The 23843-nt window shown below is 41.7% G+C and overlaps 3 protein-coding genes and 1 non-coding gene across 15 annotated transcripts; 1 reads left to right on the plus strand and 3 right to left on the minus strand.

Moving 5' to 3' along the window:
- The first annotated feature begins 2524 nt into the window (after nt 1-2524).
- Nucleotides 2525-13563, plus strand: LOC104581843 (pre-mRNA-processing protein 40A). Of its 12 annotated transcripts, XM_014902182.2 has the most exons (17): nt 2532-3121; nt 3346-3405; nt 5117-5170; nt 5462-5560; nt 6272-6325; nt 6617-6715; nt 7424-7477; nt 7769-7867; nt 8576-8629; nt 10283-10336; nt 10630-10728; nt 11154-11390; nt 11469-11532; nt 11613-12198; nt 12286-12419; nt 12494-12537; nt 13130-13563. In XM_014902182.2, exons 1-13 carry the CDS (start codon nt 2633-2635, stop codon nt 11481-11483), a joined length of 1467 nt encoding a protein of 488 aa, XP_014757668.1. In that variant the 5' UTR covers nt 2532-2632; the 3' UTR covers nt 11484-11532; nt 11613-12198; nt 12286-12419; nt 12494-12537; nt 13130-13563. The 12 variants fall into 12 exon arrangements, with proteins under 12 accessions (XP_024312988.1, XP_024312989.1, XP_024312990.1 ...); XM_024457214.1 differs by having other exon boundaries at nt 11469-12198; XM_024457216.1 differs by having other exon boundaries at nt 11469-12198; nt 13133-13563.
- A 348-nt stretch (nt 13564-13911) lies between these two features.
- LOC100824156 lies at nt 13912-16424 on the minus strand. Its single transcript, XM_003561855.4, has 2 exons — nt 15064-16424; nt 13912-14328 (listed from the first exon to the last, which is right to left on the minus strand). Exons 1-2 carry the CDS (start codon nt 16309-16311, stop codon nt 14275-14277), a joined length of 1302 nt encoding a protein of 433 aa, XP_003561903.1. The 5' UTR covers nt 16312-16424; the 3' UTR covers nt 13912-14274.
- Nucleotides 16425-17261: 837 nt separating this feature from the next.
- On the minus strand, nt 17262-21546 carry LOC100837607 (plant intracellular Ras-group-related LRR protein 7). The gene is made up of 9 exons (XM_010230683.3): nt 21306-21546; nt 19755-19824; nt 19555-19601; nt 19313-19421; nt 19029-19114; nt 18578-18668; nt 17982-18067; nt 17764-17850; nt 17262-17681 (listed from the first exon to the last, which is right to left on the minus strand). The coding sequence occupies exons 1-9, from the start codon at nt 21402-21404 to the stop codon at nt 17568-17570; spliced, it is 789 nt and encodes a 262-aa protein (XP_010228985.2). The 5' UTR covers nt 21405-21546; the 3' UTR covers nt 17262-17567.
- A 1495-nt stretch (nt 21547-23041) lies between these two features.
- Nucleotides 23042-23141, minus strand: MIR7780 (microRNA MIR7780). Its single transcript, NR_127071.1, has one exon. It is a non-coding gene; the product is annotated as a microRNA MIR7780 (primary transcript).
- Nucleotides 23142-23843: the final 702 nt, after the last annotated feature.

Genomic DNA, 23843 nt, shown 5'->3' on the forward strand with positions numbered 1-23843 from the left:
ATAATATATTGCTGCTGTTATATTTTTTGATGTTGTATACTGTTTATGTATTGCTGTTATTATGTGTTGTATTGCTGCTATTCTGTGCTACATGAATATTTAAATAATTAAGTAATTCATTTATTTTTTCAATAGAAAAATGTACCAGTGGCGGTTAAAAACCACCGCCACTGAAACATTACCATTGGCGGTGAGACACCACCGCCACTGGTGGCGTAGTGTTGGTGTCCTCTACGCACCTTTCAGAAGGTGCCGAAGGAATTTCTAGTGACGGTCTAGGGGTCGTCAGTGGCGGGTATTTTACCTACCATTGGTGCCCTATGATCAGCAGCGGAGGGGATTTTACCCGCCACTGGTGGTAAAAACACCAGTGGCGTAGTGTTGGTGGCGGGCGTGATCACCACCACCAAACCTGTTTTTTGACGCCACCGGTGGAGTTTTCTGAGATAATGGCACCACCGGCAACGATGGGTACACTTTCAGCACCAGCGCACTGCTCCAAGTTTTGGATGATACTCCGTATATATTTTTTAGCTTAAACGTACATATACGGTTTCTGTCTTCATACAATCAATTATCTCATTTATATTGTTGTATCAGGAATGCCATCTCTCTTACTTTCGATTGCCGAATTATCTGCCTTCGATAAATCTGGCGCTGATTGTATTGGGTTCACATGGACCCATAATAATCTCAAGGAAAAAGATAAGACTTTTTGAGCTTTGACCTTCACGTAGGTTGTCTATAACGTCATGTCGCAATCGATCAATAGTTTTTTGGGTTTTGACCTCCTTCCTCCTCCAACCCTAGCTGCTAACCACCTCTCTTTCAGCCTCGCCGCTGTCGGAGGACGTCGTCAGGCAAAGCACGTGTGCTGACGGGGGCGACGGGACCCTCTCCCTCGCCGCGGTTCTGGACGCAGCCATGGCAGGGTCCTTGCACGGGCGTCGCGTCATTCCCGCTGCCGGCATCCCGGCACGGCTCGGCCGTCCCGCCCTCCCTCTCCTTGTGGCCCGGTTTTCAGCGGCGGCTCAGGGTTGCGTTGTCTCATTTCTGGTCTGGGCTCGTCCTCCATCTACATGGTTGGGGTGGGTGAGTGGAGATGAAGGTGTGGTGGGCTTGAGGTTTGCCGTTGTCTGGATCCAATCAGCTGCGGGTTTGAAAGGGCACGATTGCAAAACCGAGCCGACCTCGGTCACATGGTCACCTCTTTCATCAGGTTTGTAGGAGTTGTGAAAGTTGTCGTCAGAAAAGTCACTTTGGGTCAATCGATGTATTTATTTTGCTAGATTCGTTTTGAATATATTAATAAAAATACTGTGTTCATTATTTTGATGCAGAGCCCATAGGTTTCATTAGCTTTTTTGAAAAAGTCAGTACGTAGTCCTCTGTACCAAAATAAGTATCACATCTTTTTTTCAAAATGAATAAATCAACACACAAGGAAACTTGTCGTACATGACAAGATGGTACACCTATTTTCGGATAGTTTTTTCCGGGCAAATGATCACATGCTCTCACCCGATGGACTGATCCGTCGAGTCTGCTCGATCCGTTTGCTGCAACGCTGCACCTGTCTGTCGCTGGCCCGCGGCGAACGCTCTTCCTCCAAATTAAAAGAGAGAGCTCATATTTGTCACTAAAAATTTGTCTGTCCAAATATCACTGAGAATTTGTCCGTTCCAAATATGTCACTCAAATTTTACATGGAATACAAATATGCCACTACCGTTAGTTAACCGTTAAGTGAGAGATGAAAATACAATTTTGCTCCTAGTTATCTACTCTGGACAACACAATGACAATGACATGTACTATGAAATTTCCGATATTTACTTCTGGTATTTGAAATTTCCTATTCCTAAATGCTCCCTAAGTCCTGCACTCCTGCTATAGCAGGCGCTTTAGAAATTTTGGCAATACTAAGGAGGGTGTAACAGCTGCTGATTTCCCTGATATGCCCCTAATGTAGCAAGCATCCGCTGTGTCACTGAATATGGACTGCATGCAAATTTTTAGCCCGCTGTAGCACGATGGAGGGAGTATTTGGGAAGTGTATCATGGGTAATATCGGGTTAGGGTGCAGGATGTGGGCTGAGAGGGGTATTTTTGTTAGTTAGAGGCCAAAAGAAGAAGGATGCTCACAAATTATGGACTGCATGCAAATTTAAGTGCCCGCTGTAGCATGATGGAGGGAGTATCTGGGAAGTGCATCATTGTGTTGACACGTGGACCCAGGAACATTTCGATCAATATGAAAAAAAATGACAATTGACTTAACGATCAACTAATGGTAGCGAACTGTGGTTGACGACTTGCCGTGTGTGCTCGCATTTTTTAAAATTTATTTTAGAACCTAACCTGCGTTGTGCTCTCGGTGAAAGTACGAGCGATCTCTACAATTTTCGGTAAAAAATATGAAATTTTCTCAAATAAAAAATGGCCCCACGCAACCCTCTCCTGTCCTGTGGCGCGGGATCACCTCCCGTTCCGTTCTCCGAGGCATCCAAAGCCAAAACGCGGCTACTCATTCTCTTTTCTTCTCATTCCACCGAACAGAGCAATTCCCGCATTTCTTTCTCAGGTTCACCGAAACCCTCGCCCTCCGGAAAACCCTCTTCCCTGTGCTCCGATGTGCCCGGAGGCGCTCTCCTCGGCGGCCAAGCCGAAGCGCGCCAAGCGCAAGCGGCCGGAGGCCGACCTTATGCGCCATCGAGGGGGGCATTGCTTCAAGCGTCCGCGCAGAGCCGTGGAAGAAGAGTGGGATGAAGAGCTCCCGTTCGTGGTAAAGAGGCGTTCTCGACGTCCGAACCCCCCCACTCACCGTGCTCCGAATCTGTGCCCAGAGGCGCTCTCCCCGGTGGCCAAGCCGAGGCGCTCCAAGCGCAAGCGGCTGGAGGCCGACCTTAAGCGCCATGGAGGGGGTGAGCGCTCCAAGCGCCCGCGCAGGATGGGTACGGAGGAAAAGCTCCCCATCGTGGTAAAGTGGCGGACGAGGGAGGAAAAGGAGAGCGCGGGGGGCGTGCCAGAAGCAGAGGAGGAAAAGAAGGTCGAGATTGGACAGCAAGTGGCGTCGGAGAGCCAGCCGGCGCCGGACGACGAGAAGGGACAACACCCAAAGGTATGGCACGTCTATCTCTGAGCTCGTCGCCGGGATGTTGCTGGGAATATCGTTCGGTAATTAGTATGCTCAGATTGTTCATCACCATTATGAGTTCATTTTATATGCTCCTGACTTTGACGACCCCTTGAATAGTTGAATGTTTCTCAAGTTCGTATTTTTCTGTGCTCCAAATCAGTTTTTCTCATTTTCTACCTTAGCAAAACATTTTCTTTCCATTACAGGAGTACTCCTATATACTATATCTGGAGAAAGAAGAGGAAGAGCATATGCGGGTTCAGAAGGTATTTCATTATCTTACTAATTTTGGGACTTTTAATCTGTTGACTTGCTGACTGGATGCCAAGTCACCTGATCTGTGTCAAAAACTACATATCCAAGAGCTTTGTTCTGGGGATGAAAACTAGACTTCACCAAAATTGTCAAAGGACGAACTTTTTACTTGTTTTAGAGTTGGAAGGACATAATGTAGATGTTTTGCAATAATGGAGGGATGAAACATAATTGTTTTTCCCTGGATTAAATAGAAAACATTTTTACCTCGATTCAACAATTTGATCAATTTTACAGCTACAAAATTCAAGTGCTTATGTGGCAGTAGATTCAAACAAGTTTAGTTCCGTGCCAAAAGAGCTCTTTGAAAATGTCATGGAGAAGCTTGATAAACAGTATATTTTCTGAAAATACTGAGTATATTGTTGGGAGCGTTTATCCTTATCCATGTATAAACTGCACTACTGTAATTCTCTTTGGTACTTGGACGAATAGTCCTTGTATTGTACCGAAGATCGACAACCTTTGATAAATTATGCACTGAAATGTTATTTAAAAACGTGGAATTAATCATGTAGTTAGTTAAAATATCTCAATAAAGATACTTTTCTACATAAGTAGAACATATCGGGTTAAGCCATTGCCACTCTCTCAACCAACTCCAACACCATGGATACACTGCTATTGTCATCCAAGTTCAACCTAGGATGGCATAATTCCTCTGCATTCATGCTCCATTAATTGAGTTTCAGTTAGTTAATTTTCTATCTTTCTTAGAGATTTTTTAGATTGGTGGGAAAGAAAGATTGTAGGCTTATTTTTCTTTCACTTTACCATTTAACCAATTAGTATGCCCAGATTGTCCGTCATGGCCGTGAGTTCATTTTATATGCTCCCGAGTTGTCAAGATTGACCCTTTGAATGTTTCTCAAGTTCGTATTTTCTGTGCTCCATATCAGTTTTTCTCATTTTCTAGCTCTTTGAAAATGTCATGGGTAAGCTTGATAAGCAGGTTAGTTTCTGAAAATACTGAGTATATTCCTGTGATCGGTTGTCCATATCCATGCATAAAATGTACTACTCCCTCCGATCCATAATAAGTGTCGCTGATTTAGTATAAAGTTGTACTAAATTAACGACACTTATTATGGATCGGAGGGAGTACTATAGTTCTATTTAGTGCATGGATGAATAGTCCCTATATTGTACCGAAGATCCACAACCTTCGTTAAATTGTGCACTGATATGTTATTTTAAAAATGTGGAATTAATCATTTAGTTTGTTTAAATATCTAAATACACATACTTTTCTACATAAGTGCTAGAACATATCAAGTTAAACCATTGCCACTCTCTAAAGCAGCTCCAACACCATGGTCTCGCATGACCATGGTTACACTGCTATTGTCATCCAAGTTCAACCGAGGATGGCAAATGTCCTCTGCATTCATGCTCCATTTATTGAGTTTCATTTAGTTAATTTGCTATCTTTCTTAGTGATTTTTTAGATTGGTGGGAAGGCAAGATTGTAGGCTTTTATTTTCACTTTACCATTTAACTAATTAGTATGCTCAGACTGTCCGTCATCATTGTGAGTTCATGTTACATGCTCCCAACTTGAAGAGATTGACCCCTTGAATGTTTCTCAAGTTCGTATTTTCTGTGCTCCATACCAGTTTTTCTCATTTTCTAGCTTAGCAAAACATTTTTTTTCCATTACAGGAGTATATAATGGATCTGGAGAAAGAAGAGGAAGAGCATAAGCGGGTTCAGAAGGTATTTCATTATCTTACTTTATTACTAATTTTGGGACTTTAAATCTGTTGACTTGCTGACTGGATGCCAAGTCACCTAATGTGTGTCAAAACAGCATATCCAATAGCTATTGTTACGGAAATGACAAGTAGACTTAACCAAAATTGTCAAAGGACAAACTTTTTCCTGGTTTTAGAGTTGGAAGGACAGAATGTAGACTTTTTTCCAATAATGGATGGATGAAACATATTTTTTCCTAAATTAAATGGAAAACATTTTTACCCTGATTCAACAAATTGATCAATTTTATAGGTCATATATTCAAGTGCTTATGAGGAAGTGGCTTCAAACAAGTCCGGTTCCATGCCAAAAGAGCTCTGTGAAAATGTCATGGGGAAGCTTGATAAGCAGGTTAGTTTCTGAAAATACTGAGTATATTCCTGTGATCGGTTGTCCTTATCCATGTATAAAATGTACTACTCCCTCCGATCCATAATAAGTGTCGCTGATTTAGTATAAAGTTGTACTAACTTAACGACACTTATTATGGATCGGAGGGAGTACTATAGTTCTATTTAGTACATGGATGAATAGTCCCTATATTGTACCGAAGATCCACAACCTTCGTTAAATTGTGCACTGAAATGTTATTTTAAAAATGTGGAATTAATCATTTAGTTTGTTTAAATATCTAAATACACATACTTTTCTACATAAGTGCTAGAACATATCAAGTTAAACCATTGCCACTCTCTAAAGCAGCTCCAACACCATGGTCTCGCATGACCATGGTTACAATGCTATTGTCATCCAAGTTCAACCGAGGATGGCAAAGGTCCTCTGCATTCATGCTCCATTTATTGAGTTTCATTTAGTTAATTTGCTATCTTTCTTAGTGATTTTTTAGATTGGTGGGAAGGCAAGATTGTAGGCTTTTATTTTCACTTTACCATTTAACCAATTAGTATGCTCAGACTGTCCGTCATCATTGTGAGTTCATGTTACATGCTCCCAGCTTGAAAAGATTGACCCCTTGAATGTTTCTCAAGTTCGTATTTTCTGTGCTCCATACCAGTTTTTCTCATTTTCTAGCTTAGCAAAACATTTTGTTTTCCATTACAGGAGTATATAATGGCTCTGGAGAAAGAAGAGGAAGAGCATAAGCGGGTTCAGAAGGTATTTCATTATCTTACTTTATTACTAATTTTGGGACTTTAAATCTGTTGACTTGCTTACTGGATGCCAAGTCACCTGATCTGTGTCAAAAACTACATATCCAAGAGCTTTGTTCCGGGGATGAAAAGTAGACTTCACCAAAATTGTCAAAGGACGAACTTTTTCCTGGTTTTAGAGTTGGAAGGACAGAATGTAGACTTTTTTCCAATAATGGATGGATGAAACATATTTTTTCCTAAATTAAATGGAAAACATTTTTACCCTGATTCAACAAATTGATCAATTTTATAGGTCATATATTCAAGTGCTTATGAGGAAGTGGCTTCAAACAAGTCCGGTTCCATGCCAAAAGAGCTCTGTGAAAATGTCATGGGGAAGCTTGATAAGCAGGTTAGTTTCTGAAAATACTGAGTATATTCCTGTGATCGGTTGTCCTTATCCATGTATAAAATGTACTACTCCCTCCGATCCATAATAAGTGTCGCTGATTTAGTATAAAGTTGTACTAACTTAACGACACTTATTATGGATCGGAGGGAGTACTATAGTTCTATTTAGTACATGGATGAATAGTCCCTATATTGTACCGAAGATCCACAACCTTCGTTAAATTGTGCACTGAAATGTTATTTTAAAAATGTGGAATTAATCATTTAGTTTGTTTAAATATCCAAATACACATACTTTTCTACATAAGTGCTAGAACATATCAAGTTAAACCATTGCCACTCTCTAAAGCAGCTCCAACACCATGGTCTCGCATGACCATGGTTACACTGCTATTGTCATCCAAGTTCAACCGAGGATGGCAAATGTCCTCTGCATTCATGCTCCATTTATTGAGTTTCATTTAGTTAATTTGCTATCTTTCTTAGTGATTTTTTAGATTGGTGGGAAGGCAAGATTGTAGGCTTTTTTTTTCACTTTACCATTTAACCAATTAGTATGCTCAGACTGTCCGTCATCATTGTGAGTTCATTTTACATGCTCCCAACTTGAACAGATTGACCCCTTGAATGTTTCCCAAGTTCGTATTTTCTGTGCTCCATATCAGTTTTTCTCATTTTCTAGCTTAGCAAACCATTTTATCCATTACAGGAGTATATAATGGATCTGGAGAAAGAAGAGGAAGAGCATAAGAGGGTTCAGAAGGTATTTCATTATCTTACTTTATTACTAATTTTGGGACTTTAAATCTGTTGACTTGCTGACTGGATGCCAAGTCACCTAATGTGTGTCAAAACAACATATCCAATAGCTATTGTTACGGAAATGACAAGTAGACTTAACCAAAATCGTCAAAGGACAAACTTTTTCCTGGTTTTAGAGTTGGAAGGACAGAATGTAGACTTTTTCCAATAATGGATGGATGAAACATATTTTTTTCCTAAATTAAATGGAAAACATTTTTACCCTGATTCAACAAATTGATCAATTTTACAGGTAATATATTCCAGTGCTTATGAGGAAGTGGCTTCAAACAAGTCCAGTTCCATGCCAAAAGAGCTCTTTGAAAATGTCATGGGGAAGCTTGATAAGCAGGTTAGTTTCTGAAAATACTGAGTATATTCCTGTGATCGGTTGTCCGTATCCATGTATAAAATGTACTACTCCCTCCGATCCATAATAAGTGTCGCTGATTTAGTATAAAGTTGTACTAAATTAACGACACTTATTATGGATCGGAGGAAGTAATATAGTATTTAGTGCATGGATGAATAGTCCCTATATTGTACCGAAGATTGACAACCTTCGTTAAATTGTGCACTGAAATGTTATTTTAAAAATGTGGAATTAATCATTTAGTTTGTTTAAATATCTAAATACACATACTTTTCTACATAAGTGCTAGAACATATCAAGTTAAACCATTGCCACTCTCTAAAGCAGCTCCAACACCATGGTCTCGCATGACCATGGTTACAATGCTATTGTCATCCAAGTTCAACCGAGGATGGCAAAGGTCCTCTGCATTCATGCTCCATTTATTGAGTTTCATTTAGTTAATTTGCTATCTTTCTTAGTGATTTTTTAGATTGGTGGGAAGGCAAGATTGTAGGCTTTTATTTTCACTTTACCATTTAACCAATTAGTATGCTCAGACTGTCCGTCATCATTGTGAGTTCATGTTACATGCTCCCAGCTTGAAAAGATTGACCCCTTGAATGTTTCTCAAGTTCGTATTTTCTGTGCTCCATACCAGTTTTTCTCATTTTCTAGCTTAGCAAAACATTTTGTTTTCCATTACAGGAGTATATAATGGCTCTGGAGAAAGAAGAGGAAGAGCATAAGCGGGTTCAGAAGGTATTTCATTATCTTACTTTATTACTAATTTTGGGACTTTAAATCTGTTGACTTGCTTACTGGATGCCAAGTCACCTGATCTGTGTCAAAAACTACATATCCAAGAGCTTTGTTCCGGGGATGAAAAGTAGACTTCACCAAAATTGTCAAAGGACGAACTTTTTCCTGGTTTTAGAGTTGGAAGGACAGAATGTAGATATTTCCAATAATGGAGGGATGAAACATAATTGTTTTTCCCTGGATTAAATAGTCAACATTTTTACCCTGATCAACAATTTGATCAATTTTACAGCTAAAAAATGCAAGCTGTTATGTGGCAGTAGTTTCAAACAAGTTTTGTTCCGTGCCAAAAGAGCTCTTCGAAAATGTCATGGAGAAGCTTGACAAACAGAATATTTTCTGAAAAAATACTGTGTATATTCTTGTGAGCGTTTATCCTTATCCATGTATAAACTGCACTACTATAATTCTCTTTGGTACTTGGATGAATAGTCCTTGTACTGTACCGAAGATCGAGAACCTTTGATAAATTATGCGAGAAATTTGACAAAATGCCACGCCTTTCTTTGGTCTTTGTTCCAAACGCACGCCTTTCCTTTTGTTAGACAAAATGACGCATTTTTCTTTGGTATTTTGACAAAATACCATTTTCTGTTTTTTTAATCACTTTTTTCATCGTGGCCCACATGGCAGATATTTTTTAGGACGGAATTGTCCTTGCTCCTTCAGTGCTGAACTGCTGATCGATTCTAATCTCCTGATCGAGCCGATGGATCGTCTCATACCTGAGATCGATACAAACAGAAATTTTGTCACCGCTGCCTTGTTCTTTTCCGCCGCTGCCGCTCACATACTCCCCATCCACCATGACCGTGTGACGCCCTCCGCGACAGCGTCGTCGGACCGGCCGCCGCCTCTGCCGCTGCTGCGCTCTATAGTAGGCCATGGCAAACAATCAGCAGCAACAACCTACAGCGCTACAGGCTACATGCTACAGCAGGCAGCGGAGCAGATTGATCTACATGCTACATTGCTGGTTCCAATGGGGGTTTGAGAAGATGGATCGATCAATCAGGAAATGAGATTGATCAGCACAGAATGGGCACGCGCAATTCGTCGTGAAAAATCTGACATGTGGGCCATGATGGAAAAGTGATTAAAAAAACAGAAAATGCTATTTTGTCAAAGTTTCAAAGAAAAGAATGCTATTTTGTCTAACACCAAAGAAAGGTGTGGCATTTTGTCAAATTTCTCTTCTACATAATAGAACATATCAGGTTAAGCCATTGCCACTCTCTCAGCCAGCTCCAACACCATGGCTACACTGCTACTGTCATCCAAATTCAACCTAGGACGGCATAATTCCTCTGCATTCATGCTCCATTTATTGAGTTTCATTTAGTTAATTCGGTATCTTTCTTAGAGATTTTTTAGCTTGGTCCGAAAGAAAGAATGTAGGCGTATTTTTTGTCACTTTACCATTTAGCTAATTAGTATGCTCAGGTTTCTGTCATCATTGATCATTGTGAGTTTATTTTATATGCTGCTGACTTGAAAAGATTGACCCCGATGTTTCTCAAGTTCGTATTTTTCTGTGCTCCATATCAGTTTTTCTCATTTTCTAGCCTCGCAAAACATTTTTTTTCATCACAGGAGTATATACTGGATTTAAAGAAAGAAGAGGAAAATCATAAGCGTGTTCAGAAGGTTTTTCATTATCTTACTTTATCACTAATTTTGGAATTTTTAATCTGTTGACTTGCTGATTGAATTCCAAGTCACCTGATGTGTGTGAAAAACTACATATCCAAGAGCCTTTTGTCCGGAGATGAAAAGTAGAGTTCACCAAAATTGTCAAAGGACGAACTTTTCCCTGGTTTTAGTGTTGGAAGGACAGAATGTAGACGTTTTCCAATAATGGAGGGATGAAACATACGTTTTTTCCTGAATTAAATGTCAAACATTTTTACCCTGATTCAACAAATTGATCAATTTTACAGATAAAAGATTCAAGTGCTTATATGGCAGTAGCTTCAAACAGATTTGGTTCTATGCCCAAAGAGCTCTTTGAAAACATGGAGGAGAAGGTTGATAAACAGGTTAGTTTCTGAAAATACTGATTATATTCTTTTGAGCGTTTATCCTTATCTGTGTCTAAACTGTTCTATAGTTCTATGTTTCTTAGAGATTTTTAGCTTGGTGGGAAAGAAAGATTGTAAGCGTGGATGAACCGTGACTCACCAACTCCCATTTATATGGTAGTTAAGATAAGCGTGCTCAGTTGTATGCATTAAATTGGGAGGTTTATATTAATTTTCTACTCTAATATGCATATTAAATTTTGTGTAGAAAATATGTACTAAATTCTGTACAATGGCAGGGATTAAAGATTTATGTAAAGAAAATGCTTAGTCTAGTAGTCGATTTACAAGACATGTTATTTTAGGGAGGTGCGTATGGTAGGGCTTTCTGTATCGTACAAAAGAGCTCATTCGGTTCATTTCTCCCATAATTTTTTTGACAGCATCCCACGCAAATATTTGTGGATATATTTGGATCACATGTTTCAATGCAAGAGGATTTAGGTAAAGTAAGCGTGAAATCATTGATCCAGACGGCTTTTAGAAGGGTTGGAGTGAACACTAACAACTTCTACTCAACTTGCTCTGGAAAATATTTGGATGAGGATCGAATACTGTCACATTGTCAAATTCTTAAAGATTCCACAATAAAAGTTTCATCACCGACTCAGGGCTGGCAGGTAAGTACTGAATAAAATCTCATTATTCAATGCAATATTAATTGTATCATTGCGACTAACAATTGTATATGTTCGCAGGATCCAGACATTTGATCTTCAGTCTTGGGATCAGTTTATTGCTGGAAAGCCTCGTTATCATGTGGTAACTTTGCCAACAGATTTAATTGACACACAAAAGAATGAAACATCAGCTACATTTTTATCTAGTTTCATCCAGTGCAGTGCCAGAGAGGTCTTGATTGCCATGTGTAGGGTACACTTTAGGGGCTTCAGCTTGAATGGCAAGTTCAACTCCTCGCATCTTCTTTTCAATACCGGGAAGGTTACTTTTGATACTGATATTGCGGAGGTTCCGTTTGATATCCATTCATGTAAGAGGGACTACGCAGTAATTCATGACATTTTCCACCCTGTATTTTGGGATGAGGAAAATAATTTTTGTCCTCTTCATGCCGAGCACTTGCTTCATTTTCTGTTCACTTGTCCGGCTGGAGCTCGCTCAAACTCGGAGGGTGTTATTGCTTACTTGACAAATCACATGGCATTGAAATCATTCATGGAGAGAATTTCTATTTGCACAAATCTGGATGGCATGATTCATCGTCTTATTGGGCAACAAGAATTGGATTTCACAACACAAGTTGCACACCCATATTGGTTTGAACAGATGGAAGATGTTCCAGCAATGTGGAAAGTCCTCAGTTATAACGCCGGATATGATGCTACGGGGTATATCTATAATTATGAAGAATCTGTAGGTCAATTGATGCATTTTGCAAAGAATTTTTTCACACATGCCCCTAACAATGTTAGTATATCTTCACTTAATGTTTTTTGTCCATACAATGTGAAAACTATGTATCTAATGTATAGCTTCATTTTTGGTTTTGCATAGTTGAGAATGGAGGAAATTGAAGCTGCCTTCTCCCTGGCAACCTCCGAGTCTAATATGTTACCAAATTTGTTGCAACAAGTAGCTTGTCAGTTTATTAATCCACCTCCGCCAGCAGATTTCTGTTTGGTGAAACTGTAAGCTCCCAGTATTTTTTTTTCTTCAGTTGTTCACTATCTAGAGAGTAATCTATATGTACCTTCACCTGTAGGCTGGGAGATAACATGGCACTTTTGGATGAAGAGGAACATTGAGGTAAAATATAACTATCCTAGAAGTACAAGTCACTGTTTTTTCTAATTGATTTGTTATTTGGAAACGGTTGTGCAACTATCGCGAAATTACATTTATAATTTTTGAACATGTGCTTCAATGTAGGTTACCTTGATGTCTTATACTGTGACGCCAAAAATATTGACATATACTTATTTTGTTTTCATCATAATCCTTTTGTGGCAATCTTAAACCTAACAATCATACCAATTCATTGGTCAGCTCCATAGGGACCCTCTGAGTCTTCTCTTTGTTCATTAGTTTTGCTCATGAGCAGGTATTGTGTTCAAAGAATTTCAGTTAGACACCTACTTCCAGATTTAGGCCACCAATTTTCAGATGAGATACATTTTACTTGAAAAGGAAAGGGTTTATAACGATATAGCTAGTTCTTGGTGGACAGTGGTCTTGCCAGGCTAATAACATTTATGACAGCAATACCACTTTTGGATTACAGACATTACCACGCAGCACCTACATATGATCCTATAAACATGATTTGAGATTACTTTTGTTTAACCCCGTGGCATTAAACTATTAAGGCTAATATATGATCTCGTGTGGATATATCAAGAAGCAGCATGACCAAAGGCAGCCTTGGGCTGATTGAAGATGCGTGTGGATACATCGAGCATATGTATGAAAGGATGACGTTACCAGTTGACCTGAGTGGTATTCCTTCTCAAGACCTGAGTGGTATACCAGATGACGAAGGAGAGGAAGCTGGAGCTGGTCGTCCTCCCTGACGACGGCGACGAGTGGGCAGAGCCGGCCAAAAGTAGGTTCTTCCCGATGTGATGAATGTGTTTTTGCTGTTCTAATTTCATGCGAAGATTCATTTTAAATTTCCGCTTTGCTTGTGCGTGATCTGTTCTTCCCGACGCTGGGTGGTGCTGAACTTTTGTCTTTCGGTTAACTGCAAAACAAAATTTCTGTACACACACATACTGGACCTGCTAGAGATGCTCTTAGAAAGCAGCAAAGAGTGGATACGAGTACTTCGTAAGATAACTGCTCAGGTGAAAGAGAAAGGAGCGATCCTGTTAATCCGAGATGCATTGCACTGCCGGTAGGCTTTAACACTAACCCGTCGAAACGATGGATATTCATAAATAACTCTTCTTTCAAGTATAGGCAGCACTCAAATTTTCAACCGTAATTTACCCATCACCAGATGAGATGGGGGTACAGATATACCGAGTCATGTATAAGAAAAAATATATGCCCCGAGCACCTGCAAACATAAGCCGCTATTGATAATGCACGCTAGACACTACCTCCGATCCAAAATAAGTCCAAAATAAGTGTCTCAGTTTTAAACTAAACCTGAGGAGCACAATACTAGTACGCATTCAATTTAACTACTAACAGATAAATTATAAGATTTGAACCAACAGCTAAATCAAAGCACAGTAAGTAGCTCCACAGGGGTAAGCAAAAACATGTGACCTATGTCATACAAATTTCCACATGACATGTTACGAAGGTCTCAAAGCCACATTCATATAACTACTTGCTAACAACAGAGAATGATAAGATACAAACTAGTAGCCAAGTCAACGCACATCCCGGCAAGCAAAGATGTCATGCTGCAAAGATCCAAACTACTTGTCAAAGCATGTGCCGACTTCAGTTCAAATGATAAGATCCAAACTAATAGCTAAATCAACACAGGTGCCGACTTTAGCTCATATTTCCACATGACATGCTGCAAAGATGTCAAAGCGTCATACTCTCTCCACTTGCCCATATCTTTCGTGCTTTTGCCTTTCTCTAGCAAAACAAATAGAAATTTCTGTCAAAACATAATCATTTCAAAGTAATTACAAGTCAGATTCAAATTATGGATAGAACAAAAAAGTTATATGGAATAAAAAGAAGGGGCAGTGACTCAGTGCACAGCTGCAACAAGGGCATGGATATGGGTATGCCTGCCTAGTTTTATCTGTTGCCGTAGTTTCCAAATTGATTAGTGAGCACCACCAACACAATGGCATGCTGCCCAAGGTCAATTCATAGAGGCACTGAAGCTAAATAACTAACACAAATAGATACATGTGTCAAGGGTAGTACTTGTACTTCTGACATCTTTCACTTCAGACATCTGTTGGCATTTAGTTTTAGTTTGAACTTATCCCTTCTGCATGCTACATATTCGCATGAATTTAGGTCACTGATTAACTATTGAAGTTCAACATGTACCCTGCTGTTTCAATTATTGGGCATGTGAACTAAAATTAATAACAGTACTATGCAAGTTGACACAGTTGAGTTCTAATACTAGAAGAGGTTTGAGTCATTTAGCATCACTTCCAAACTTGTGATTGCTGATAAACACCTATATCTATTGTCACAGGCTAAACATGAAGAGTAGACCCAATATTTCAATTTTCAGATGCAAGCAAGTTAATGTGATAAACAAGCATTGAAATTTTACCATTTGTGAATGCATGTATATAAGAGTACTATGCCAATCAAATTATACATTCTTAGTGGTATTAGCAGTACCTGGTGATCCTCTAAGTCCTGTAGGTATGCACTGCACTCAACAGCGATGAGTCGGGCAGGTATCTTGTCTGAAGTTCCTTGATGGCACTGAACCTTGTCGTGTAACATGTCGATGCGAAGCAAAAAGTCGCTTTCGTAACCGTCCACCGAGGTAACATTAGGGAAGGCCAGATAGACGACGTCGTCTTCATGCATGCTCAGGAGAGGGTACGACGGCACGACCTGCGGCAAGCCCATGGTTTGGTAGGTCTCATTTTCCCAAATGTCTCTCAGATGGTACACCCTACCTTTCTTCCACTTGTAGATGTCCGGCAACAGAGTCCAGATGGTGAGCGTTACTTCATTGCTGGGGCGCTCACCATAGCCATCCATCGTAACAAATTTTACTGCACCGCGAACACAGCCAATGGAACAGAACACCTCCAGCCGCCTTGGGCATTCAAACCTGTTCCTGTGGGGAAACGGCAGAGAATCTTCGGGCAATGGAATGAAGCGGAACTCCAGGTCAGAGCCATACTCTAGCACCGCACGCAAATCGCAGATCAGCATGCCTTTGAACATGTCCACCCAGCAGAGGATGGAGCCCCCGAACGAGAAGCACGAGTCAGAGAGGAAGAGACGGTCGCGCGTGCACACCTCGGGGGGCAAGCGCCCGACCTTGGTGACCCACTCTGCGGTGGACGACCGCCACGTGTAGAGGGCGGCTTCAGAGCAGTCGGAGCCTTGTACCTGGGCGAGCTCGCCGAGAACGTAGGCGCCTTCCTCCCCGCCGTCGCAGCGCAGGACGACGGCTCCCAACCCGGCTCCAGCAAGGAAGCCCGTGTCATCGGGCCGCTGGGGGATCGCAGAGAGGGAGTTCTTCGTGGCATCGTAGATCAGATAGCATCCTTTCACCTGGATGCCAGGGCGGTAAGCGCCAGGATAGAGGGCAATCAGGTTCTTGTCTGCGCTGGCGATATGGCCGGAGGACAGGATTGCTCTGTAGCACTGTGGGGTGGATTCTGTCGGCCGGAGTATGCGTAGCGAGGAAAGCTCCGGTGGATTGGCGAAGTTCGCATCTGGTTTCATGGCCCGCAGATAGGGGAGGATGCCATTTGCCGTCTCTCGTGGGGTTCGTATTCCCCTTGTTCTTCCGCTCCCGCCGCCGATCGATTCTCCTCCCCTTTCGACCGCGCCGCCGCGGAATACATCCGGGTCGTACTGGAACAAAACCTTGCTTTTGAGCAAGACACATAGAGGGGGGCCCATGGCAGATCTGGACTAGGGTTTGAGAAAAGAGGAAGGCGTCGATGCGATTTGGGTCGAGGAAGGCGGAAGAGGGGGATCACAAGCCGCAACTGGGAACTTCTTTTTTGTGAGAACCGCAACTGGGCCAAGTAAACCCCTCGATCGATTAGGGAAACCGATGGGCTTAAGTTTGGGGGCCCTGACGTTGAGCCAATACATGCTGCATCCGCCCACTTCGATATTTTTTTCTATCGATTCCCCAACTCCGGAAATGATCCAAGCTCAAAGCTGAAACGCTCTTTATGCTTTGATATTAGTTTTAATGCTAATCTATCCACGTGGCATATTATGCACAGGGTCTTTCCAGAGACCAGATATCTTAGGATACCCCCTCCCCCCCCACCCAAAAAACTGCAAGTGGCATTCCATTTATGTCCCACTTTTAGTTCATTATGGATTTGCTAGTTCAAGATTTTGGCTCAAATTTTAACCTAAAATTTAAAAATTGGCCTAGAAGTGGGACATTGGTGGTGTTCCGCTTGACACCCTGCGTGTGAATATGACCGCATTTGATGGAGAGGAGAGCCACTGCCACCGCATGACTAGCACTAGCCCAACTGGCGGTCTCCTGCCGCCGTCCAGCCCATCCTTTAAGCCAGAGTATCAGGCGTCTTCTCCAGCGCCGGCCACCCCCCTGCCCCTAAGTCGGATTGTCGTACTTTACCACGCCAATGCTCATCAGTCATCACCTCCTCTCCGCTGTCGATGTCACCATCGCTACGACTCGGCCACAGCTTGCCGGGTACTTTCTTTACCAATGTAGAGTGTGAAATCATGCCTTCACGGTACCAGGTGAGGCATCCTCGAAGTGGTCAAGTGTATGTCTGCTCACAATTAGAAATCATGCCTTCGCAAGGCTGATCTTGCATATGTCAAAAGAAATACATTCACACAACATCATATAAAATCGATCACAATGGATAATTCCGGGGAGATTACCTCCAAAGCTTTTAAGGATTATGACAGGGCGCTGGAATACCGGATACAAGTTGAGTACTCCAGACCTAGAATAGACTTGCCGAAGCATCGAGTATATAACCCAGGGTAGACTTGCCGAAGCTTTGAGTGTGAAGAGATTGATATGTGTATTGCATTTATTGATATTTTTTTTCCAATTCAGAGTGAAGAGATTGATATATACAGAGTTTACAGTGGGCTCTGAGCCTCTGACTAACTAGGAAAAAACAATAACTTAGCTTGCTTTTTTTCCTGCAAAACTAGCGCAAATCAACGCCTTCATCCAGGGCTGTTGAGCTCATCATGACATTCGAGTCAATCTGCTTGTCAAATTTCTTCCTTCTGCGTGCTTCAAATTCCTCGAATCCATCCATCTGCAACAGACAAAAAAATGAATTATGATTAAAACAGGGTTGATTAAGTTGCAGAGATCGGTAGATGCCTCATGTCACTAACTTGCTGGAACTGGTCCATTGAGATTGGATTGTCGTGCAGTGATATGTTCTGAAGAGCCTTGCAATCTTTCAGTAGGCCTTGGGGAAGCTGCACACGAAGAGGAGTTGAGTTCTGGTGGCTCATTAATTGCTTCTTAGTATTTCATTACGGCATAAAATAATATATATATCAAGTGCACATGATAATCAAAGAGGCAAAATAAATTAACTGGTACACACCTGACGAATTTTGTTTCTATTCAATGATATAGATTTGAGGCACACAAGGTTGCAAATTGATGAAGGCAGATCTTCGATTGAATTTCCTGAATATTTAGCATGAAGGTTAGCAATAGTAAGAAAATGCTTTGGAATGGAAAAGCTTGACATGCTTCAAATTGTTTTAGCAACAATGAACGTCTAGATCTTATTTCATGTCCTACTTCACAGAGGCATCTAAAAGCCGATATTGCCACTTCCCAATGGAATCTAGGTGCTAGAATAGGACGTATGGGTCTGAAAAGTAGAAAGCTTTGAAGCACTCATGATTTGCTCCTGCTTGCAATGCTCTCTTAGTGTCCCAAACAGACAGAGGGACAACTTTTCTCAACACATAAAAAGCAGAAGAGCGTCATCGTGAGAGGCAATGGCTTTGACATCCCAAATTTATTTGTAGAGTAGCAAAGGGTAAGCACATAAAAAGGATGTACAGCCATATATAGTAGTCATGGAATTGTACCAGTCACATAGGTGCATGCGCACATGCAAGCATAGGGGGAGAAAAAGAAATTCAAATTCAATTATACTAGTAGTATTGCAGAAACAGGTGGATTTACCATTTGCCTGCAATTCTTCCAGGGAGTTGCAACCCCCAATTGATTCTGGAAAGGCATTTAGTTTGTTATCAGATACATTGAGTAGCAACATCTGCATCAGTCAAACACAAAAGACAGTAAGCTAGTGATAACAGCACTAAATTTCTACTCAAAAAGATAACAATAGAACATTGACCATTAAATAGAACTTACGAATACTTCCTAGTGACACAAATTTTTTGGAATATCAGATTGAATCAGTTTCATACAATAAACTGCAGAATCAAGATTAGTTTGTCTCTGACAAAACAAAAAGAAGCAATATTTGCTCTGTTGTGGAGCCAAAATCAATACTGATTAGCAACTGCATCCTTTTATTTTTAGGAAATTAGGCGTTCATTTTGTGCTCAACGACAAGTCATTTTCCAAAGGTAAGGTAAATCTGGCATCTTGACTCAAATATGAAACTTACATTGCGCAAATCTCCTACACTTTTAGGCAGGCACAGTAAGGAATTCTGAGAAATTGTTAGTTGTTGGAGATTCGATAGAGAACCCACTGTATGGAACAAGAGATAGTGTTATAAATGGAGGCAATGGTCAATAGAAATAATAATATTACGAAAGTCATAATTCTCTATTAACTTGTTGCTAGGATAAGGGTTCTCCACCTTTGTTGTGTAAACAGTAAACTTGTGATAATATTTTGGGTGTTTCACATAAATTCTTAAAAATAGATATGGTTGTATGAACTAACATTCTTCTGGCAAGATAGTGATCCTATTTCTGTCAAGCGTGAGGATTTTCAGGTTCCGCAGGTATCCAATATCAGCCGGTATGATTTCAATCAAATTACCAGCCAAAACCTACAGGGTCAAAAAGAGACAGCATAGTTCACTATCAGGCCACCATTATTGAGAAACAAAGGAAAATATATTGGTTGGAAATAAACATATGTAATCAGATATTCCAGTGATTTTGACTAACAACAATACTTACAAGTCTTTGCATATTCACAATTTTGCCAATTTCCTGGGGAATCTCAACTGCAAAATAAACAAGAAAGTATAAACATTGTATAGTGAAGACAACATCAGCCAGTTTCTTGCAGATTACCAAGATGTATATGCACTTGTCATCTATTAATGTCTGTTTCATCGTTGCACCCCGAATGAGAAGTACATGGAAAATCTGATTACCTATCTTGTTGTTTGTCAAATCCAGAGTTCTCAGGGAATTTCCCACTTGTAGAACTTCATTTGGTACTACCTGCAAGGAAACATTGCTATTGAACAATTTGGAAGAGAAGTACGATAGTACAGTAAAAGAAGTGCAGGAAGGCACCCTTGTTCTTGTCAACATCAATATAGGTTCACATAGAATATAACAAACTTATACGAGAATAAACAAGTGAACAACTGAATGAGTACCATACAGATTTCACTTTATGTACAAGTGCCAAATCAGGCTTCTGCATGCATACAATCAAAAAAGAGAGAGATAAACAGTGACTGCTTATGCCTGCTCTGTTCGCCCAGTCGCGGTGGAACCATTAGTGACGTCTTTGTAAATAGCGCTTGTTTTGCTGATCTGAGGGACCGTGTGTCTTCTCACTCCTTGCTGGATTTCATAATGATGTGGACCGCAGTATAATGGAGCATCACTCAACACTGATGCCACTGATACCTCCTTTTGAAAGTTCACACACATATATTCACTACTCGGCTTCCTCAGCGTACAAGATTCAGTTCCTGGACTTAACGGGGAGCTGAGATTTCGAAGGTCTTGTGTGGTTTGTGGTTCAAAATTGGATACTGACAGCAGACTGGCTGCATTCTATGCTTCCAAAACAACATGGTCACCCACCTGTGTGCTGAATATCCATGGGCGTGGCAACTATGGGACAAGCTAGGACTGCTATGACGGCTTCAACCCTTTTGCCGACTACCTGGGATCCCTCTTGGCTTGTTCTATTGTCTATCTGCTGGGCTAAATTAAATGGTGACCGTGGTCACTATCAATGATTGTGGTTTGGGTGGGTGGGTTGGGGGGGAGGTCGAAGGAGATATGTGTGTGCATCTGTAGAGCTAACGAAGCTTCCGTCAAGGCGGTTTTCGACATTAAATTGCTAACTAGGTGAAATCAATTGTTCTTACCCTGCCAGTCTTTTTTTTCTTGCTTTCAACCTGTGGGCGCTTGCCTCTGGTTTGTAATTTTCTGCTCGACTAAAAATGCTAATTGAGAGTGCCTAAATTGTTGAGCTTTGGGAGTTCCAAGTATAAATGTATAATACTTCCTAACTTTGCATTTCTTTCATTCTAATAGGAAGAGCTGATCTACGGAGTACCATTCATATGAAAGCAGTGATTCCAATTAGTAAGTACGCTTACTGTTTATCTATCATGTCACTTCAAAGAAGTCTTTGGAAAAAGCAAGGTAACACAGCACCAAGTTAGTTCCTGGAGCTACTTTTACCAGCAATATTACGCCTTTCTTCCAACCAGGAACCATATACAAATATACAATGGTAACACAGAGAATGGCCAAACTTTGCTCCACCAGTTAATCTAACGCCCGTGTAGCATTATTCCCCCTCGAACTGAATTGACACGAGAAAATCGCCACTCTTTCACCAAGATGTTAGCGTCAGAAACTCAGGAGCGCAGCTAGGCCCAATCAACTGAGAGTGGAAAGACTAGAAAGATTCCTAAATTTTACCGGAAAGGGAGGGGGTTGCGGGCAAGGAAAACCTTCAATCTGGCGTCCCGGAGGGCGACGATCCCGGTGGAGCGCCAGCGCGTAACGCGGCTGGCCGGCGAATCGGAACTCCGGCTAGTGCAGCAGCCCATCTCAGCCGCGAGAAGGCGAAATTTGCAGCCTTCCCCCCTCCGATTCTGCAGGAGATTTTGTTTGAGGGGCGACGACTTTGATTTGGAGGGCAGCTGAGGGCTGCGAATACCTTCTCCTCGACTCCTCGTGTTCTCAACTTCTCACTCTAAATTGGGGCCCGGTTGGAAAGTGGGCTTTACTTTCTGTTTTGGTTTTCCCCAAGGGTTTCAGCCATACCTGGGCATGGGTCGCCCGAAGCCCGGTGTACCGGGCTGGGCCAGGGCTTCACTCTTTCTGTACAAAGCCCGGCCCGAAAGCCTGAAAAAACCCTCCTTAAATCGATCTTTTTTAGGAAAAATAGGTATAAAAATATATTTATTTATTCTGAAAATAATCATGTTAATACTTAAATGGCCTATTTTGGGGGTTTTGGGCCGAGCCGGGCTCGGGCTTCAGGTTTGACCGTCGGGCTTTTATGAGCCCGGCCCGAAACCGGCCTGGCCCAGGGTTTGCCCAGGTATAAATCAAGGCATCTCCAACAAGTAGCCACGTTGACGCTGGTACCATTTTTCTCAACCTCGTGCGTTATTGTGATAGATAAAGCGTAGTACCAGTCTCTTGTAGTAGAAACTATTTCAGTACCAAAAAGAGATGTTTTGGGAAAAAACATTACATGTCTGCACAAAAAAAAATAGCACGAGAAGAGAGGAGAGATAAGGTGGATGTTAATACCAGCTCTACTATCAGCTTGTTGAAGATGCCTTTATTTCCTCCTTTCATGCGGATCTAATCTAGAAGTTTGGATCATCTTTCTAACAAAAAGGGCGGATCATCCATCTCAGGTTTCAACAAATCATTTAAAAAAATTTGGATTGTCTACACATCTAAATCCAGTGTTCCATTACCGAAATGACAGTGTAGTACGTCCATTTCTAGCCCTTGATCCGTGATCATAGATCAAAACAAGAAACCCACCATAATCGTCAAACAAGCAAATCAGATATAATCACCTATCACGTCTAATAAATTAGGATGCAACATTAATCTTTCCCTGTTTCAGATTTTTGGATATTTTTCTTCAAAAACTATTAGAAATAAAATTTCAAAAAGAATTAATCGAAATGATTTTAAGCATGATTCTGGTTTTTTTTCTGACAACTAGGGATGTAAAATAGTGCCATATATTGTCCGCCTGGCCGTATATTGCTTTCCGTGAGCTATTCCAATCGCTCTCCTCAACTTCTCTCTACTGTCTTAAACATAAACGGCGGCAAGTGGACAACAAGTGGCTGCCGCTTACATCCCTAATGGCGAGTGAAAGATACCGTCGTTTACAATTTTTGTACAAAGCGGACGACACTTTTTATTGATCGGAGGGAGTAGTTTTTTTTCCCGTTGAATCAACATGCCTATATTATGTCACAATGCCTTGATACAAATTTGATACTCATAATAACTGAATCAAGCGCCAAACAATTTTTGGAACTTTTGTGGCTTTGTTTTGTTTTGTTTTGTGGGAATTGGAGACAAACGAGTTCGTAACAGCAGAGCCACAAAGTGCAGATGGCGATAAAAGGATTATAATGATTGAAATTTGATCTTCTTAAAGTATTTTCAGCAGGGCCCCTAAACAAGACCCCTACTCAGTTTTTAAGGACTAGAAGAAAAAAAACGTCTTCAGCAAGGTCCCTACTTAAACCACTAAAGTAGGAAGGCCACTAAATTATCCCTCTTCTCCCTCATTCATGGGGCTCCCAAGGGAGCCCCTGCTATCCTACTATCCTATCGCTCATGCCTTGTCACCTCTTCCTCCTTCCTCCCGTTCGCATCTTTCTGCCGCGCACAATCCTTGTCGCCGGCCGGCGTCCCTCCGCCGTCCTCTGGCTCCGCTCGCCGTGCCGCCCTTCCCCTCGGCGCTGGCCCGCTGCCTGCAGCGTGCCACCCTCCCCGTCTACATGCGACCTTCGCTGGCCGCGCCGCCTCCTTTCCCCAAGTCGCCGCCGCCTCCCTCGATCTCTAGTACGCCGCGGCGTCGCCTCCCTCGACGCCAAAACAACGTCGCCGCCTCCTGCCTCCGGCCACTACCGCACAGGCCCGCCTCCACCGCCGCCCCGCGTCGCTTGGCCGCACCAAACGGCCGCCGCGCCGCCTCGTCCTCCCGCCGGCGACGCCCCCATCTCCTCTCTCCGCGAGCCCAGCCCACAGCCGCAGCAGGTGGCGCTCGTCGACCGTGTACGCGCACTGGTGGCTCCCGCTGGCCAACGAAGAAAATGAGTTGAGACCAACAAAGAAGATGAGGGGAGAAAGAAAGGAAGGATGACCCACTGCCATATGGGTCCCACGAGTCAGTGTATAAGACAAATTAAGCAGGGGCTGAAAAATTTTAGTGGTTTTGATTTAAGGGCGCTGATGAAGATGCTCTTAAGCATGGGTCTGATTTTATTTTATGGTGAGACAAG

The sequence above is a fragment of the Brachypodium distachyon genome, chromosome 1 (assembly GCF_000005505.3).
Source record: "Brachypodium distachyon strain Bd21 chromosome 1, Brachypodium_distachyon_v3.0, whole genome shotgun sequence".
Classification (NCBI taxonomy): domain Eukaryota; kingdom Viridiplantae; phylum Streptophyta; class Magnoliopsida; order Poales; family Poaceae; genus Brachypodium; species Brachypodium distachyon.